The sequence below is a fragment of the Opisthorchis viverrini genome (genome assembly GCF_000715545.1).
Source record: "Opisthorchis viverrini unplaced genomic scaffold opera_v5_53, whole genome shotgun sequence".
NCBI lineage: Eukaryota > Metazoa > Platyhelminthes > Trematoda > Opisthorchiida > Opisthorchiidae > Opisthorchis > Opisthorchis viverrini.
The window spans coordinates 186799-208175 of record NW_008751710.1 but is presented as its reverse complement, the minus strand read 5'-3'; the positions used below and the strand labels follow the sequence as shown (position 1 = coordinate 208175).

At 44.0% G+C, this 21377-nt stretch overlaps 1 protein-coding gene across 1 annotated transcript; it reads right to left on the bottom strand.

Annotated features, from left to right (window-relative positions):
* Positions 1–11555: 11555 nt before the first annotated feature.
* Positions 11556–19463, bottom strand: T265_03655 (hypothetical protein; the record flags this gene model as incomplete). The annotated part of the gene is made up of 3 exons (XM_009168197.1): positions 11556–11609; positions 19073–19166; positions 19393–19463. The coding sequence occupies 3 exons, from the start codon at positions 19461–19463 to the stop codon at positions 11556–11558; spliced, it is 219 nt and encodes a 72-aa protein (XP_009166461.1).
* Between the last annotated feature and the right edge of the window lie 1914 nt (positions 19464–21377).

Here is a 21377-nt window from a genome sequence, read left to right as displayed (position 1 = left end):
GGGACAAGGTTGCAAAAAGGGCACACATTGGGCTCCTGTAAACGATACCCACTTTGTGTAACTGTCGTCTTGTAATAATAATGATAATACTAGTAGTAATAATCATCCAGCTGCAACAGATTTCCGGGGCATAGTTCTCATGCCACTCAAAGTCGGAGAATCTGCCAGTTTGCCCAGACATATATAGTCGAGGAGATGAGCTTGGGTTCGAACCACAAACCTTCTGACTAGCAGTTCTATCCCCTGACCGTTGAGCTATCTTGAGCTCAGATTATCTCATGAACGGAACAATATCACTGGGTATCACTTATCCTTTTAAGAGTAATTAGGAGATGAACCAGATGTCTCTGGTCAAACCTGGCGTAAAATACCTCGAAAAATCTCTACGAATAGCTTGTTGACGCACTACTTACATGGGACAAACTAAGTAGCCACTTAGTTAGCGCTCTTTTATTTCTAGAGAATAGACGCTAGGCTAAAATTTGAGTGCTCTTGCACATGGACGGAGCCTTAGTTCAAATCCATCTGGGATGGCTTCTGTGGCTTATTTCTAGAGAATAGACGCTAAGCTAAAATTTGAGTGCGCTTGCACATGGACGGAGCCTTGGGTTAAATCCATCTGGGATGGCTTCTGTGTCTCCGTCAGAAATCCGGGACTTTGACCTCTATCCGTTTGCCACAGATAGTTGAAACCGTGCCGGTTATCATCAAGTCGGAGTTGACTGGCAATCATATCATTTGCCCAACGCTTACCATGACACTGGAGTGAGTTAAAGTACGAACATATCCGTCCCCTTTCTATCAGCTCAAGGTTATTCGCTCGTATGGAACAATGCGGATGCATTTGGTGCTAGCCATCGCAAGTTCAATGAACAGTCTAAAACAGAGTAGATATCAAGAGGCTGTTTATTGATTGTTCGGGGGCTCAGTAAAAAATGCGCCATGCAAAGCAGGAAGCTATGTAAGTAGCATGCTCAAGTCCCCGCCCTTCGATAAATTATGGCCAATTACAAATTGCCGCAGGAACAGGTTCGGCATTTAGCTGGAGATTACCGAAGAACACGGGCAACTGGATTTAAAAGGACGAATGGAAATTCCACACCGAGTGGCAAGAGGGCAAAGCAAGCCTCTTTGTGGAATGCCGGTAAGAAGGCATTTTTAGCACGCATGTTACGTTGTCTAACAGAAGAAAGTCTTTTTGAGATCAAAATGAGTTAAGAAACCTCTCACAGAGATTCGGTAAATAATCAGTAGATTTACTGTCTGCCATACCCTTTCCAAAGACCACTCAGCCGGTTTCAAACATCTTCCCGTTGACTGTTGCAAGAAAGCGTGGATTTTGATGCCCTGCTGTAGCAACGTTAGCGAGGAACTGCAGTGATCTGCGATTCGGAAGTGTCGGTCCCCGAAGTTTCAAAAGCTGGACCGTATTAGGCCTCTTCTGGGAACCAGATAAAAAGGCACCAATAACTAGGAAAGGTTTCTTGTTAGTTGAGACACCGCACTAATGCAATTCAGAAAAGAAAACAAAGAAAAATATTCCCTTTGCTGGGTAACTGCAGAAGTCAGCTTGAGTTACATCAAGAAGACCTAGGAGAATTACTGTAAGATTATCGCATAAAACGTTTTCCCACCTGTAGCCATCCCGCTTTTGTCTCATAGAAGTTGTCCTTGAGTGATCTCCAAAATCTTCCGCGTTCCGTAGCGTGTCGGGTTTGTTTTTATCCCGAGGCAAGAAAGGTTGTTGCAACATTGGCTACTCACTTGCTCTAATCATGGTGTTCACTGCTACCAAGAACAATCCATTCTGAGTGCCTTGACTAGATTCCTCACTTTGCGCGACACCCACATGACATTTCATTTCGGTAATCGTTTACGTTCCCGGTTCTTTTTCGAGTCTCCTTGAAATATGGTTTTTACACGGTGATAAGCGATTTTGAGGGGGCCCTGATATACGTTCTGGGCACCCTTACAATGAATTTGCAGTCACTTTTCCTACCCCCAAACATACGTCTCTTCCATTTCCTTGACTACCCGCCCCCCGACCGAATTCACAAGTAAACTGGTATTACCATGCTTATCATGGGCTGTTGAAGAGTACTCAAAAAACCTTACGAGTGGTGCGCTACTTCCAGACGACAGGGTGTTACTACATTGCGAATATCGTACCAAATGAAACATTAGGCAGCCTGATGCCTCAGTTAAATTGGACCATCACAAACGAGGGATTCAGCTGGATTCAGTTGAATCACCTGTCGAAACCTAATTCCTGAGCGAATGGGCGTTTCACCCAAATTTTGAGTAATTTGGGTTTAGGAAGAATATAAGGCTGACTGAAACCCTGGGAACGCCGCTGCTGCCTGGTGAGCCCCAAGACCAGCCGAACCGGTCGTGCGTTGTCGAAGAGTTTGTTTTGGCATCCTTACGAATATTTGTAAGACTCCTTGTGCTTGAACGTTATCTAAGACCAGTAGGGGTGATTCTCATTCAACAGACATGTTTGCCGGCAAAGCCCATAGTTGGATTACCATGTCTGGACGCTGAGGTTAATCAATTTCTGCATGCATCAAAGAAGGTAAAGCTTACTGGATAATCGGTCTAATAATCGGTCACTTTGCGCCAAAACATGATTAAACCGGAGTTGCCTGCAGTAAACCATTTTAGAGAGGATTAAATTTGCGTTGTGAGGTGAGAGTTGTGGTAGTATTCGGGTGGGGCAGTCCACTGTAAAGCTGCCAGAAGGATCCCAGAGTTGCTTTGAATGAGACGCGTGTGATTTGCCAATGCCCTTTCAGGAAGCAGTCCTAGGTAACCGGAGCAACATTCAGTGGCGAACTTTCTAGTGTGCTGAACGAAATGGATTCATCCTTTTGGAAAGTGGAGTGGTTTACTTCTCAAGGCATGGTACCCGGGTAATCGGGCCATCCAAACAGATTACCACCGCCATCCCTTCATAGTGCAGCCTCACTCAAAATAGTATAGGAGTGTTCTTGGCCTGCCAGATGCAGAGCCCACACGCGGCTCATGAGCTGTGAAACATCTCGTCTGCGCGGAAGCTACCGTTATTAAGCTTTCCGAATAGAACGAAAGGAAAAGCGTCTTTAAGCCTAGAACTGTTTGTTCGGCAACACGAACCAAGCGGTTACAAGCCAACAGACACAAAAGTAGTACTCTCAGCTGCACAGAGTTCTGAAAAAAGTCAGCATCTTCAGCTGTTCTCCTAAACCTTACTGGACGTTTCCTGATTACCAAGAAAAATGGGCGAACACTGTTTAACGGTTAATCAATTCTGAACCAACCTTTGATTAGACGCAGGCGCTTTTAACTATCTAACCATATACTACTTGCACATTTCATCAGTAGCATGCGCCGACACAACAGCAATGTGCATTGTGTTAATTAGTAGAGCCAAGCTTGGCTTTTGAGCACACCAGATCCTCACAACTAACCATAAATCAAAAGTCACGAAAACCAGTTTTAAGGCTGTCTTTGTTAGGGAGTAGAAGGTTCCACGTTTTCGGAGTTTTTGACACACTTTAGGATTTCTGAAGTTCCTTGACGAAATAATCCTTCTGTGGGATCGATAAGGTTCTATTAGGAATGTAACAGTATTTCGATCTCTCTTCGTGTTTGTTCTCACATAAATCCACATTTCAAACGAGACTCTTGTCAGTAAAGCTAATATTTTCTGAAAAGCCGAGAAGCACTGCACAGATGTTCTGTCAACAGTACGCAGTTAACGAAACTCAGGAAATTTAAAACTTACGACCTTCCGGCTTGTGGGTAAGCACTTAGCTGCTTGGCTACGAGTGGAACCTTTTTCTGAGAAGTCTTCACTCGATGAGTCAGTCAACATGTGACCACGTATTGACTGGAGGATTAAATTGTGGGTTCTGCTGTGTCCTGTATACGCGAGAGCTAATCACATTGGTGAACATCCGCTCATTGACGAACGGTTAAGTCTGCAACATCTGGTCGGACGTTTGGGATTCAAAACTCTGAATTTAGTGAGATACGCACTGCTGATAATTTCCAACAAGGATAAACCAGCTATGTAGTACTCCTCGGCTTTTCAGCATGGATTGACTACACTGGCAGGACGAAACCGCCGTTGAACGCTGCAAAAACTTCCCATATCATCGGGGAATAAAACATTGTCCCAAAGTGGCAACTGGAAGTAGCTGACTGTTCATTAGAACTCGAAGAGTGTTCCATGAAGTTCGTCGAGCTCAACTTAAGAATGGAAGTGTAACTGCAGCATATGTTGATAATTGATCAGGTGGCTGTTGATCAGTTCACTAAGCTTAAAATTGATTTGGAAACATCTCGTCGCTGTTCGAAGAGACATCTTCAGTGCACTGTTGGGTGGGTAGCCCCTCTCTTCGTGCTTGTGTTTGCATAGTTTACAAAGAGCAGCTCTTGGCTGTGATCTGACTGCCCACTGATAATCATCGCACTTGGATTCTGATTGGTCCTATCATAATGTGTTGTGTTGGTTTGATCCAGTAAAAAATACAAAAATATCGATTTAACATCCTATGCTTATGTTAACGCTGATTTTTATGGTTGTGTCGTCATGATCATGCTAACTTCCACTTGCCATCACCGCTGAATTGGAAAATCTCCGTTTTGGACCATACATTGATTGGTAATCAGCACGTCTAAACAATTGTCTCATTCAATAAAACAATTTCATCGGAAACACGAACTACCTAGGAGCAACTGATTTTCGTTTGTTCCGCACTAGCGAGCCTAAACTCTGCTTTTTTCGGTTTGAACATCGTCACTTGGTACACCGTCAGCATCGATACTGGGAGTTGATTATACGACAGCCAGTGCGGCCATATTCATGTGTTACTGCCGGGATTTTTAGAATAGACATTTGTTTTTTTTTGTAATACAGACAGGCATGATGTAACAGTATGTTGCACGGCTAAACTGCACACTGATTGCATTCTCATCCGGCTGCCTTTTTGCTTTCATCAACTGTATGGCTGTTCGAAGAGACATCTTCAGTGCACTGTTGGGTGGGTAGCCCCTCTCTTCGTGCTTGTGTTTGCATAGTTTACAAAGAGCAGCTCTTGGCTGTGATCTGACTGCCCACTGATAATCATCGCACTTGGATTCTGATTGGTCCTATCATAATGTGTTGTGTTGGTTTGATCCAGTAAAAAATACAAAAATATCGATTTAACATCCTATGCTTATGTTAACGCTGATTTTTATGGTTGTGTCGTCATGATCATGCTAACTTCCACTTGCCATCACCGCTGAATTGGAAAATCTCCGTTTTGGACCATACATTGATTGGTAATCAGCACGTCTAAACAATTGTCTCATTCAATAAAACAATTTCATCGGAAACACGAACTACCTAGGAGCAACTGATTTTCGTTTGTTCCGCACTAGCGAGCCTAAACTCTGCTTTTTTCGGTTTGAACATCGTCACTTGGTACACCGTCAGCATCGATACTGGGAGTTGATTATACGACAGCCAGTGCGGCCATATTCATGTGTTACTGCCGGGATTTTTAGAATAGACATTTGTTTTTTTTTGTAATACAGACAGGCATGATGTAACAGTATGTTGCACGGCTAAACTGCACACTGATTGCATTCTCATCCGGCTGCCTTTTTGCTTTCATGTATGATTTGATTTCTAGCGACCACTAACAATCCGATTGGTAGGCCGGTGGTGTTGTGAAAGTCCGACCCTCGTTAGCATATCGCGACAGGATAGCGAGATGGCGAGATTGTCGTTCTATAATATACACATACAGACAGATATGATGTTATGAATACGTAGAACAGTTTCATATCCAACAGATGATAGATATTTACATAACAATGACGGGTTGCCTGGAGAGAAAGTGGGGTTGTTACTGTAAACTTTGTTCACAAAATTTATGAACACACGTCTTGTTCATTCTGGTGACGAATTTCATTTGACTATTTGAGAACACAGAAAATAAACAGCTGGTTGAAGTCTCATCATACCTTTTTATTTCCGAGTTCTTGAATACCCGCATGTGAGATTCGAACCCGGGTCGGTTGGTCACTCCTGTTACTGTTGCTGGTTACTGTTCTGTGTAATGCGTGACCCAAATGACCGACTTCCGGACTAAAAGAGTACGGAAAATAATCGTTTAGGTTGGCTCCCATTTAGGTGCAGTCTATGGGCTTGTTGTCTTAATAGCATCAAATGATGATTCAATTATCTTACATTTCCAGATATGGTGATCAAGGAGGAAAATGCTGTGTGATCCTTGTTCATTTATGAAGTAACCTCTTTGGGTTCAGCCCCACACTCGGATGGGTAGTAACTCTCCAAAGTGAAAATAGTATTTAGTACAGCCTCAAATTCCACACTTGAAACGTCATGTCTGTACGAACCTGTACGGACCTACGCGCACCGAGACGGGCCTAACTAAGACGTCTACAATGTGTCAAGTTGAGTCTGGAGGAGACGTTATGCAGGTGCTTCTTAATACCCAAATTAATCGAGTTTTTCTTCTGACCGTTTTGAAGAATCCGGAAGAATTTTGTGCAAACTGAAAAAATTGGTTTGGCTGCGTCAACCTCAGGGACGGATTGAAAATGTCCCAAACATCAAATAAGGGTCAAATGAAATCATGTCAACAAAGTCACGTGATCTCAGTGATGCTTTGAATGTTGATATTTTCGCGTTTGTTCACAAACACCAAGTTCCATCGGGTCTCACCTTATCAGTGTTTCGTTCCTATATCTCAGCGTACATCCACCTCATATGTATCGGCGCATTTTTACTGTTCCTTTCGTACTTTTATTTGTCCTCCAACCAGATGCTCTTCAAGCCGGTGCCTCACAATTTGAAGCCAGCGCTGGCAAACTGAAACGAAAATTCTGGTGGAGAAACTGCAAGGTATGCTTATCTCTCTAGTTTGTTGTACACAAGACTTGTTTGTCGCAGTCTGACCGTTGACGTTCGACTGAAACAGGACAACTAGTTAAAAACAAATGTGCCTATAGGGAGGGGAATTCGAAGTCAGGCAGTATCGTTTCCTTCGTCGAGTGTAGAATCACCCCCAGTAAACTCGGTTACCAGTGGTGAAAATCGGCTATTGGGTTAGACTGTGATGAACTTTCAGATGTCTTTCCAAGGATGGGCCACCCAAAATTCCACATATTTTTTCCACTTTAGGGATTACGGGCTCTTTATTTTCGTGTCCACAAGAGTACCTCAGATTTGATGTATGCTGGTCGGATGACCAAAGTCATCTTCTTCTCAGTAATACTATGAGATTTTAGCGAAATACACTCGTTTGCAAACAAATTTGGTTTTGCGAGAGACTCATCTGGAACCCAGCTGAATCTCTCGTTGGTGATGTTATCAGGCAACTGAATGTGCTGCATCAGGCCGCCTCATGTTTCAGTCGCTACGGTATTCGACACATCGCGATACTACTCATAAGGTTGCTGAAGAAGGTTACTGTTGAGGAATTTTCAGCAACCTTATGAGTAGTGCACTATGAGAGTTTCACCAAAGGGTGAGCAGTGCAGTGGAGGAAAGTTTTCATCGAACATCCTAGTGGAGAAGAGGACGACTGACATGTTCTCCCACTGGGTCGTTATCCATAGGATGGCTGTTCCTAACGTATTGCGCGTTTCGTTGACAATGGGCAGAATGATAACGCAACCGCCGAATATTTTGGCTTCTTATCAACATTGGACCTGAAATGGGGAAAGGGGTGATGGGGTACAAACGTAAATCACGGACAGGTTGAAGTCTTGCCTACCAGAACCTCAGTGACGCCTTGGCCCACCTCAAGCGCAGAGCCGCCAACACATAGTGGGAGCATTGAAAGCCAGACACAGATTAGAAGGAAGTCAGTTCCAATAAGAGGCCAATCGTAGGAGAGGTCGAAACTGCTTTTTATCATATTAACCCCTGTTCATAGGCCAGTTTTATATCGTTTTCCGAACGCTTTTGTGTCGCTACTCCTGAGTCCCTCCTGATACGTAATAGATACAACTACATGTATGGGACATACTGCATATATATATATATGTATCTATGTATGCATATATATATGTATATATATGTATATATATACATAAATACACATGCATATATATATATATGTATATATGTGTATATATATATATACAAATGTGTATATGTACATATATACATATATATACATATATACATATACATATATACATGTATACATATGCGTATGTATACATATGTATACTGTATATGTATATATACACCTCAACATTACTTTGAAGCTTTCGTAAGTGATGCCATCCTGGGACTGAATTAGGCATAGACTATTTTCTACCCAATCAGAATACTCATTTACATACCAGTTTGGTTTTTACTAGATGCTAACCCGGTTCCTAGCTGAATCTCTCGTTAAAGATGTACTTCTTCCTCTTCTTAGTTGGCGTGGTTTCATTTTCTATTGTCTTCGAAATATTAAAGAGTAAATTCGGAGAGGATAACGGTGGAAAATAATGCTCGTTAATTGTTGCTTGTCAAGAGAGTCATCAACAAATGACGAAAAAGAGTTGTGTCGGAACTCTCTTGCAAAGAATGACCTTCATTCCGACATGAATAAGCCGTCCATGAATGATGAACACGCTGTACGGTACAATTGAAGCTGGTCACTGTTTCCGGGAATGACCTTCATTCCGACATGAATAAGCCGTCCATGAATGATGAACACGCTGTACGGTACAATTGAAGCTGGTCACTGTTTCCGGGTTGACCTTGAAACACAGATTAGACGGCATGCTTCATTTTATTAGGTCACACGAGTCGTCTATCTCGTTTAGAGGTTGTTGCATGGAAATTAACTTTTGTGTGTCCTCTGAGCTTTCCATTTGCAATCGATTGTGAGGTTTTATACCCAGCGTCCGACAATCTGCGGTGTGCAGTTGTTTAGCTGAGCTAAACATCCTACAACGATGGAGCAAAAGGACACGCTGCTTGTGTTTTTTCGCTGATTGTCCCCTAAAAAGTTTTTTCATCAGCAAACATGAACTTAGCGCAATCCATTAACATTGTCAAGCTTCGAAACCGACCGAGCTTAGAAGAGTCAATCCACTGTAAATACAGAATGTCAAACTTGTGTGAGGGTTTCACAGATTGGGCGGATCAAGGTGATGTACGTTCATTGCTGGAGCTTACATCTCCCTTGTTGCTCCTACAATCTATGTTGAGTTGCAAAAGAACCGACTGATGGTGTCAGGGGTCCAAAAACCCGTAGGTCATACTGCTAGCCCGCGGAAATCATTTTGCCATTAGGTCTCATCAGAAAAATGTGTACTTTCAAACCACGGGCTTTGGAGCAAACACAAACCTGTTCGTCGCAAGCATTCGTGGATTATTTTCATAACACTACTTTCGTGGCTTATCGCCACTCTTCACCTACAGTAACAATGTGAAGCTACATGTATCTAACTGCGTTCAAGGAGACTAGGACCAACCCGTGGAAGAATGGCTCAAGGTAAAGTCAGAAATCTAGTGTTTTTTTGGCCAACTCCGATAGTGAATTCATTTAGTGGGGCCTGAATGCAGTTACGTTATCTTTGCAACTTTACGCATTCCTGTACTGTCTTTTTGGGCTGCCAATTACTTAAATAAGCAATGACAGATAATTGTTGTCTTCGACTATCGGCTAACTTCAGCAGCAGTTCGGAAGACTGCACATTGGTTTGAACAAGTACTTAGTGACGATCATGGGTTAAACTAAAAAATGTGGAAACCCGGACGATGGTTTGTCAGCGCAACCCACGTCGCATCTGATATGATGCTGTGAGACATTCTAGAGGGCCGTTTAGTGACTTGATCACTTGATTCGTACCAGACAACCAAGTCAGACTCAGCCGCTGGGACAAATCGTTTTTGACAGCACATCACCGGGTTTTCTAAGCGGATTGCGACTGCTTCGGCCCCAGACAAGGCAAGCCGGTGGATCGATACTTGCATTCTATTGGGTACCCGGTAGATGACGTGAAACGAAACGACTCGTTCGGATTGATCACGTGACCGGGGTCAGTTATGTGGGAAGGGATTACACGTAGGACCAAGTAATACGGTTGAGTTCACAACTTTGCGGCTAACTTGATTACTTTTTAAACCCTAAAATCAGGTGTCATGACAGAAGAACTCCCAGTAATCCGGGTTGGAACGAAATATCAAGGCATGCGAAAGCCAGACCTTGACTTTGAAATGAGGGAGGACGGACCCCACCCTCGGACATGTCTTTCCGTTCATCCTATGTGTACTTTGGCTTCCCATTGCAAGACGTCCCAAATGCCAATTTACTTTCCAAGAAGTTCCACTAAAGCTACTTGGTTATCTGAACTACACATCAAAACCTGACTTTTGTTTTGGAAATTTAACAGTGATTCAGCTATTGATACATGAGTGCAGGGCCATCCCCCAAGCTTACCCAGTCCAGCGCACCAGTGGCTGCCACTTGTCGGGTTTACCAAGCTTTACTTGAAAGGCATAAACGGAAAGTCGGGTGTACAGCAGCCTCTCAGTTTTGTTTTGTGGCGTTAAACAAAAGAAACATCAACCAAAAGTAACCCAAATATGCGGTAGAAGAGAACTTAATCTGTGCTTTCGGAGCTATCGGTCACATAGCTTTGAAAAAGCTGCCCCACGCGTCCACACTCCTCAATGACAACTTGTGTTGCCCTACAAAAGTGCGCGCCCTTGTCTTGAATGGCTTTCGTCTCCTTGCCGTCGTCGTTGAGTTGAAGGGCGTAGAATGATGGAGCTAAACCACTTTCCAGAAGCGAATAGGTTAGGGTTAAATGCACGCGTCGAATGGTATTCGGGAGAAATAACTCACCCTCGATAGATGAACTGATCACACTGCACAGGTTGCGCTGGCTCGGCCACGTGCCGCGTATGCCAGTCGACCAACTTCCTCGAAGGGCTCTTTTTGCACAACCACGTGAAGGGTGTAAGAGAGCCAGAGGCGATTAAACAGTGACTTGGCAGTGAAGTATAAAAACCATTACCAGCAAACTCAGCTGCGCTGGTCATGCCGTCTTCCTGGATGGGGATCCTGAGACGGGCCACATCAATGGCTAGAGACATTATCAGACATGGCCCAGTCGCGCCCTCAATGGCGCTCATGCATCCAAGCTGTTGCCTTCAATGCATAGCTTCTTTTCCAACCCCCCCTACTTGACAGCCCACTGACAGTGCTAGATTTATGTACCAATTTATTAACTCCAGCCTGCANCCCCCCCCAATCATCGGTGAACGAAACTGCGGCAGCTACAACCACTGTACGACGAGTACATGGTTCTTACAGCTGACAATGATGATGGTGATGATGATGACCCGTAGACGTCTGTAGTCCAATGGACTGTCCGATGCCTGTTAAACCAACAGGCAGAAGTGTGGTGAATCAACTGCGAGGTGACGGAGAGAGTGTGACCTCGGTTGTTCAATCTGTATATTGCCCGTTCGGTAAGCCGCGCTAGTTCTTACCTCCTCTCCCCCCGGGGGCGTCTCTTCCCTTCAAGTTACTTGGACTTCCATTTTAGAGTATGATGATGACCCGTAGACGTCTGTAGTCCAATGGACTGTCCGATGCCTGTTAAACCAACAGGCAGAAGTGTGGTGAATCAACTGCGAGGTGACGGAGAGTGTGACCTCGGTTGTTCGATCTGTATATTGCCCGTTCGGTAAGCCGCGCTAGTTCTTACCTCCTCTCCCCCCGGGGGCGTCTCTTCCCTTCAAGTTACTTGGACTTCCGATTTTAGAGTCTATCTCATTCCATCCTGAGGTTTGAAACTTTGATGTGCTTCACGGCCAGTAGTTTCGAAGCAAGGTTCTCTGTCGCAACAAGATGACAGCAAAGAACCGAAAATGCGTTCAAATAGCCTAAGTAGCGCGCTAACTGCATTTGCTGAAATATCAATGACAAACGACCTACGGACATTTTTGGTGTTACTCATTCTTTGAAATGCGATGTGCAAAGATCCATGACTGGCTTTTCACCTTTACCCCTCACGTCAATGAGTGGCGTTTACTTATAGTCAAACCCTAGACACACATCCAAATCAAAAGAAGGGTAATAGAAATTGCTCCACAACGACAACTTTTCGGTACAATGCAACCAGAAGGGAGTATGAAGGTTAAGATACTGTCCGGTTTTCAAAGTCTAGACGGGAGCAGCGTCGGGTCAGATCTCCGCAACTGACCTGCCTCAGTCTCTGTTAAAGGGTATGATATAAGACCAATTTTTTGAGTTTTTTTGGGAGACATTAGTAACTGATCATCACGCTCCTCTAGGAATACAGTAAATTTCCTCCAAAGGAAATATATTTATAAAAATGCCCATACAAGATAGCCATTTACTTTGGTTTGGTGCTTTCTTCGGGAGCGTATTGGGTGATGTGGACAGAACATGAAAATAGCCTTTATCATGGCTTTCTTTTCAGTTTCACAAGTTTTCCGTACATGGTAACTACACGGCTATTGCACACATTTCCATATCCACTGGGTTTTTCCAGTGACTCTGGCTTATGGTATTCTTCAACTGTATGCGCTGCACATAGGCCGCCTCAGCTGGCACGATATTCGAGATATCGCAGCATATTTTCATAAAGGAAACTACCCACAAAATTGCTGGAAACTCTTCGCAGCCCACTACCGGTTTTGCCCTTCTTGGGGCTCATCAGATAGGCGTGGTCTCCGATTTTCCATCAATCTCATGTTCCACTTGAACCCCAATTTGGACTGTTTTCGAAAAATCCACTCATTTGCAAATCGATTTGGTTTTCACGAGAGACTCAACTGAATCTCTCGTTTATGCTATTTTACAATTAAATGTGCTGCACACAGACCGCTTCATGTTTCAGTTGGCACGACATTCGAGATATCGTAGAATAGTTTCATAAAGGAAGCTACTCACAAAGTCTCTGAGAACTCTTCGACAGTCCATGACCACTTTCACCCTTCTTGGGGCTCATATCATAAACAAGAGATTCAGCTGACTCTTTCGTAAAACCACACTCTTATTCACCTGACTGTATTTGTCGGATTTCAGGGTTGACGGAGACTCGGGGACCGCACCGGATGACCACCAAGAAGGGCGAAACCAGTCAAGAGCTGTTGACGAATTTTCAGCAACCTCATGAGTAGTGCATTACGAACCTTGAAAGTAGTTTCCTGTATGAGATCAAAACTTCTCCGTTGTTCGAAAATCTCCATTTGAATTACAACAGACTTAGGATCTATGCTGCTTTCTACGCAGAAAATAGCCCGAAATATACATTCATGTCATTCGGCGTTCGGATCATTCATCGTTTTTATGCCTAGGAACCAGGTTTCCGCGGTCCTTCGTGCACTCGAAGATACATCTGACCGTTTGCGCGAGAAAAGAATTTCACTGCAATCCAGTCACTACTCCAAATAATAGGTACTTTTGTGTAAAAGCATCCTACTACTGAAGGTTATGCTCTAGACAAACACCAGTCAACATGGTCGAATGTTGTTTTTTAAACTAAATTTGGAACATTGTGTCCCGTTTATCCAACTCATCAGCCCTGGGAGAAGAAATTGGCTACATAAAATAAATAGTAGAAGCAACTAACGGCTGATTTCTGCAAGCGACCCATTTGATCCATGCCAGGATAACCAGGAAGTTCGCTTCATCTGTTTTTGCGCACATTGTCGCAGTTGAGTTGGTTTGATCAGAAGCGTAACATGGATCGTTCAAACTTCGTGTTTCGTGTTGCCAACATGATTCGGGTCAGATCAATCCGACAGGTGTCTGGAGAGCGACGATGTAGCACCGTTTGTTATTCCCTGGTCTAGCCCTCATCCTACCAACATTTAGTTGCACGATTTAAAAAGGCTTCAGCCATGAATTCCGCATCAAATTTATGTCCGCAAGGTAACTTGTAGACTGCATGAAATGCGGACAGGTTAGACATCCGAAGTTCACGTTTGCAGTTGACATCAGACTTAGCTGGACTGCAGTGTAAACACGCTCCAAAGCCGAAGTTAGGTTGCGTCTGACACAGATGTCCACGTGGTCACCCTTGAATTGAATAAACACGTATTTCTTATCTATTGGCTGCATAAACTGTGTTTGGTGTTGTTTCAACTCTACTATGGGGCTCTAGATAACCGTTCTTTAGAAAGGCTTTCCTACTCCTCTTATCATCCTTAAATTTACGGTGATGTGAGGAAAGTTGGTAATTCGTAATGCGCTACTCACAAGGTTTCTGGAAATTCGTCGACACCCCACAACCGGTTTCGCCCTTCTGGGGTTCATCAGGTAGGCGCAGTCCCCGAGTATCCGTCAATCTCATGTTCAACTTGAAACTAAATTGCACGCAATTGGCAGAATACGCTCATTTGCAAGCAAATTTGGTCTTTCGAGAGACTCATCTGGAACCCAGCTGAATCCCTCGTTTAGTAATGTTCAATTGAGGTTTTGTCCTGTCAGCAAGGCCACTTTAGGCTGAGAAGTGAATGGAACACTGTAACAGCTCTCTCATCCTTGTTGAGAATCATCAGTAGTGTGCATTTCCGGAAACTCAGAGTTTCGAACCTGTAATCTTCTGACCAGTTGATCGTTTGACTAGCAGCGACTGATCAGCAGTGTGATTAGTTCTCACAACGGCAAAACGTCTACACAACGAAGATCTTGTCTGTTCTTTGTCCACTCATCCTTATGAAGATATCTTCCCACGTTAAGCTCAAAAGGTCACCTAAAGGACCGCCGGTTTCATCCATTTTGGAGAGACATACGTCCCATTAGGCTTTGAAAGCTCTGTCGTTTCACCTGGGTTCGTTGAATAATGCATGTAGTTAAATGGTTTCAGCTCACATTGCCTGTAGAATCGATGAATTCGATTCTCACGACCAAATGGACAATTTGTACCTAACATAGAATCTACTAACCGTCTCCCCACTTTAGGTGGAAAAATCTGTTGGAAGATAGGAAGGGAAAGTACACAGTAACCCGATATAGAACGAATGAATAAAGTGGCCGATGGACACGTTTTTGTGTGCTTCAACATCCATATTTTTACTTGATATGTTGTCCGGTGTGAAGAGCTTGCAGCAGAGTTTGTTCGGGCATCACACAATTGAAGCGACCACTTTAATGGCAGTCTCAGTGGGCGATCATAACAAACTATGTTCTCTGCGCACTTTTATCGAACATTTCATAGAAAACAGGAATCCCGGGGTTAATGACAGTCTGGATAACTGGACATCAAGAGGTCAGTAACTTTCCGGTGAAGTGTGTCTTCCTAGGAGACAGTTCCGTTGACTCGTGGGTACACACACGGGTGAGCCAAGCGGGATTCGATCCACACACATTTTGAAATGGGACGAAGGCACACACATTGTAAACGAACAAGCAGTGTAGTTGGATTGGACTCTAACCTGCGACCTCCTTCCACCAACCATTTATTCTACTATTTAAGCTACTGTGGGATTTGTCTCACCTTCTTTGGATTGAGTATACTTGTGTCTGTGTATAGGACTTCTCAGATCCTGTCTCTCCCTCCTACTTCAAACATTTATTTGAGGGAGTCCAAGACTTCCGCTTGTGCGCTGAAAAGTGGAGTGCATATGAAAGCCCAGAAAAACGGGCTCAAATTTCATCTCATGGATATGGTACTTCTGCGAAGTAGTTGTCTGACCGTCCTCCCTGAAGTCTGGTGTCATCTATGACATTTTCCACGACAGTTTTTCCTGTTTAACTTTCGCTGAGAGGCCAAAACAGTTGTACAGACCAGACAGACCACTGTACGAGACTGCACTCAGAGCAGAAATACCATTGTCTCACTTGGTCTCTAGGAGAAGATACTTACAGTATGAACCTGTACATCTACTCAAAAGTACACTTTCTAGTGAGTTTCGAAGTCATTCTACCATAAATTGATAGAATCTACAATAATGACCCTCCAACACTTTTACATCTCTCATCACGGAGTCCCTACTCTTTTGTGGCAGGAACTAGGCTTATTGAGAGCTCCCAGACAGGCAGCGTGGTTTTAACCAATCACACAAAGCCGGTCCAGATTGGTACTGAGTTTCACTCAGTGCCTTAACCACATTATCGATCACTGTCCTTTTTTCTCCGAAGCCAGTGTAATGCTGCAAAAATTCCAATCGAACTCAACTAGACGTTGGTACCGAATGAGCACTCATGATGTTCCATTGGTGAACAGTGTTCCCTAACATAAGCTGCTTTGAGCGATTAACTGATCCTGGATGCCAGTCAGCAATGTGTGTGTGTGTGTGTGTGTGTGTGTGTGTGTGTGTGGATATTAACGGCGTCATTTTTGTGCTCCACACGTATGACAGCAGGAGGCGAGTTTCCTAAGTGTTTTACTTTCGTGCAAATCCACATTCCCGGTCAAGACACAACCTAATGGGTATCTGAAAAACGATAAAAAGACGCTCCAGACTGACGAGTATTTGCCCTTGTAAGGGCAATTAATGCCGTTTATTATAAATGACTTTTCACGTTACATTAGTTATGATCAATTAAGTCATTCGAGCCCATCAGATAAGGGTTAAAATTTGCAGACAACACCAAGTTCGCTGTCTACTAACTTTTAGGGATATTTACGACTAAAAAAAACGGGGGAGGCGATAAAGTCTTTCAGGAGAGAATACACTCCATCCAGGCACGCACTTAAAACACTTTTGCCAATTGGTTGAAGGATGTTGACAGCAGTCGGCGTGGAAACATGAAGCCGACACTCGACTGCGTTAGACTGAAGACACGACGAAAATGTCAGCTGGTAAGCACATGAAAGGAAGAAACATGAATCAAACACCAACCAGAAAGATAGGCGTGGTCATTTTCAACCAGTACTGTTACAGGGCTGGTGAAAGTGAGACAGGTTAACGCCATCCTTCGTTATTCTCAGACATGTTACATCTTGATGACGCATGGTCGGGTGTGTGGACAACAGCGCCACGTCAGAATGTTGTCCCACAACGATGCGAAAGAGACTGAGTTTTCTGTTTGTTTTGTTACTAGTTTAAAACAATCCGGATTTTCTGGACTGCGGACACTTTTACTGTTTTTCTGAACCCAATAACCGTGGTTTATCATCCGATCGTTCAGTTTGACTGACTTTCCCGTTTTATATCTTTGTACCTGCACAAATCGGATTTTGAAAACTTGCAGTGATGACTATGAATAACAATGTTTAAGCATCTGGCATTTGGAATCAGTGTTGCTCTGAGGAACCCTGTTTTTACCGTGACCACAGTCCAGCCCCATTGGGAGTTTGTTTCTTGTTGCAAAGCCAAGCAAAGCCATCTTAGCAACCTGAACAGCTGTTCCGAATGCGTATTTGCTTGATGTAATTTTTTGAAGAGGAATGACTTCTCTTTCCTTGTTTTCTATGACTCAGTGGGTGATTTCAATGTTGGTAACCACCAAGAAGACCAAGTCTTCCAAAAGCAGGATGTCTCTCATGAGAAAAAGGCTTTTCTTGGTCTTATAGATGCCTTCTTCGGAGGAAGGTGAATCAAGTGTTTTTGTGACTTACTGTCATCCCCCTTAGTGTCACCAACAAAATTCATAACCGCTTAATTGCGAGCAAGGAAGTGCGAAAATCACAAGGGGGTATTTCAGTGTTCAAAACGTACTTTTGACCTTGATCCAGACTATCTGATCTGCTTCGAGTGAGCACTCATCATCATTGATCGTGATTCTGTGGCAAGTCGGCGATCGCTGAGTTGATTGACTGCACGAACGTATTATTGGGAGCAGACGGCCTCCCTGCGGCAATTTTGGTGGTGGCCGAATGTCTCAGTAGGTTTCGGGCATTCTGTGATTATTTTCAGGAATCTGACCGTCGTGACAACTATCCCAGTCTTTCACACTTCATGATGTCACGCAATACAGAGTGATCCAACAATTTCTGTTAAAGTGTCAACTAAAAACCACCAAGCACTCGATTTCCACAAAAGCGATTTGACAATTTCATTCGAGAATGTCTTGAAATCAGGATAGTGGGATTTCATGCCATCGTTTCTGTCCAAGCGTGCCTAAATTATGGTCAATTGCTTTCCAAAAATCGTGCGTGTGTGTGTTAATTTATTATCTATAATAATTCGGGTTATATATCAGGAGACATCGACTTTGTCATTTCCGAGCGCAAAAGAATGGTTATAGAACGCAACAGCCAAAGGGTTGGAGAAAGCACTGCGACTGAAGTGTCAAGTCCTGGTGCCAGATCCGAGACAAACACACCAGATCCGTAAAAACAGGCTGTTACCCAGCCTTTGCGATTCTGTGGAAGAACTGCCATCGTTTCTCACAGATTTACTTCGAAAATAGCACGCCTCTGTAGTAGCTATCGGTGTACACCATTCGGATTTACCTGTGGTAAAAGGAGTCGGCCTCGGAGCTGTTTACGAACGGCAGTTAGAGGTCAGGTAAGTACAGAGTGAGATCCAGTTGTGATTTCGGCGGTGAAAACCGTTTGTCAAGTTGATGTCTGGCGGTGATCCACGCTCTCGTGATGATTTTGCAGGACCACACTATCTGCCCTGGCAGCACGAAGAGGTGACAGCAGCACTGTAGCGCTTGGCTTTGCTTTTCTAGAGAAGTTGCTGTAGTGATCACCTCAGAAGCGAGATTCTGAAGTAGTGTTCTCCTACCCCTAAGTTGGCTATTTTGTCATACCACGTTATGTTTGGGATGTTCTCCAGACAGCAGTGGTAAGGCACCTTGGGTTTGAGGATATTTTGCACGGGAAGCGACCGGATTTCGCAACCTGTAATGAGGGACCGCAAAGACTGTTTTGAATATAAAATTCTACCCCACCAAATTGCGTAAAGGCGCACCTTGCCGTATCGACATGAAGCTAAGTCCCTTGTTTGGCTTACCTACTAGTTGGAAAATGTAGAACTAGAGTGATGCAACGCTTTGATGCGCACAAGCGTACTATTTTACGTGGAGAGTGCTACCTCTCGTGTCTCACGGGTATTGACCGACATTAACCTAGCCTTATATTGTGGGTGGGGGGGGAGATGGCTCAGTGATTAGAGCGTGAATTTACTGACCGGAAGGTCCGTGGTTCGAATCCGACCTCTGCCTCTCGACTCCCCTTGTCTAGGCTCGGGCAACCTGGCAGTATCAAAGCCCTCGTGCTTCCTTCTGGTGGCACGTCAGTTTGGCACCGAAACAGTGTTAAAATTGAACATTTTTATATTATAAGTGGCCCAATTCAAAAAGGCTTATAAACATGTGATGTCATCACTTAGTTAGAAGACGTCTGGAACCGACTAAGCAGTCATCGTTTCAGATAGATTGGGGCTAGACGAAGTTCTCGTCAGCAAAATACACTCATTTGCTAACAAATTTGGTTTTGCGAGTGACTTACCTGGAACCCAGCTGAATCTCTCGTTTGTGATGTTTCCAGGCAACTGAATGTGCTTCACTAGGTCGGCTCATGTACCAGTCGTTACGATATTTGAGATATCGTGATACATGTATATTCGTAATTCACTACTCATAAGGTTGCTGAAAATTCCTCGACACTCTTCGACCGATTTCGCCCTTCTTGGGGATCATCAGGTAGGCATAGTCCCCGGGTTTTCGTCAACCTTATGTTCTACTTGAAACTCGGGGACTGCGCCTACCTGATGAGTCCCAAGAAGGGCGAAACCGGTCTTGGGATGTCGAAGTTCTCGTCAGCTTTGATGTCAACCGGTATTTCTGGTGTTACATAGATGACACGTTCGTTGTTATAAGGCCTGCTAACGCTTCTTTCACCATCTCAACTTTTGACCCTCACATTTAGTTTAACATGGAGCTAGAGTTCACATTAAGCAAATCGTCCTTCCTTGATTGCTTGGCACGTAAGATTGGTGGGAAATTAAAAGCGGTTGTTTACCGGAAACCAACAGGCACTGCTGGCACTCGCCAGCACATCCAAAGGCAATGTATGCTAGTATAGTTTCAGCACCTTTCAGTAGCTTAAGCGCAGAACAATGCGAGGCTCAAAGGCGATTCGAAGAGAGCGAATTCAATTAAACGGAAACTGGGTATTGCTCCCAACGTCAAGACAGAACAAGAAGAAAATAGGGATAGTAGTCATCCCGTACAAAAACAGGGGCGTATAAAGTCATTAGAAATGTGTTGAATACGGCTGATAATAAAGTAGCATTCCAGAGGGGAAAATGTCTGCGCTCAGTATTGGTGCAATCGAAGGATCACTTTCCGGCTGATGGGACCGTGGACTGTGTAAATAAAATAAAATGTAACGACTGTACGAAGGTTTATATAGGTCAGACAGCCATGGAATTGCACATCAGAATCGGTGAGCGTAAGCAGTGCATTAACAGACCACCGAGAAACGTGGATGAATATCAGGCGATAGTTGGAGACTCGGCAATGGCAGGGGATGCATTGGACGCCGGGAGAAAAGAGATTTGGGAAATGTGGACACTTTGAGGTGGGACTAAGATTCACACCATGGCGACTGATGGCCAAGGTGGTGGAATTCGCCGTGAATAGAATAGAGGACGTAAAACTAGTAAGTGTGTGGAGGACAATTTTGGATAAGCCGAGATAACTCAAGCATAGTAAGATCCACTTATCCCCGCATTACCGCACTCCAATCGATCTAGTATTCCTTAAAGCATACAGACCAACCAAATTTGTGAACGACACTCAAGAATAATGGTGCGGGGAACACAAGGCCCCCAAATCCGGATTCAACTTGAAGACAGTCCACCCCCTAACCAATCAGTCGTAAGTGTTACTCATCCACACGAACCAACAAACAGAAAGTTCAGACAGACGTCCAACACTGATCATGTTGGCTAGTTGTAAGAAATTTCACCGAATGGTTCTCTGACTTTCTTGGAACTCGGTTAACCTGGTAACTTTTGTGTCCAAAAAGCAAAGCGTTGCCCAGCAGTAAATCTTCCGACCATGTACCCAACGTCTCTGCAGTAATGCCATCACCATTGCCAACCGCACTCTTTCAAATGGTTCGGCAGTGAAGCATCGGTGTTGAACACTGATGTCGTGCCTCGATGATGATGATGAAATGGTTCGGTTCAGTTTGAAGCCAGAGCAGCTTTCCAACACCTGTTGCATCGCCCGACGTATTGGGAAGTCGAATAATGCAGGCAACAGCAATCCCATCTCAAATTAAAGACGAGATCAAACTGGTGTGCTTCTTGAAAATTAGCAGGTTTTGATGGGAGTAACGAGTCTGGAGCTATACCGTCAGCACGTAGTATAGCCTAGGGAGTGAACGGATTTGAGTACGATTCAGAAGCCCGTTAGACACCCAAGGAATTCCCGCTAAAATTGGGTTCGGCATTCAAAGAAGAATGCTTATCTTGTTCGCACAAC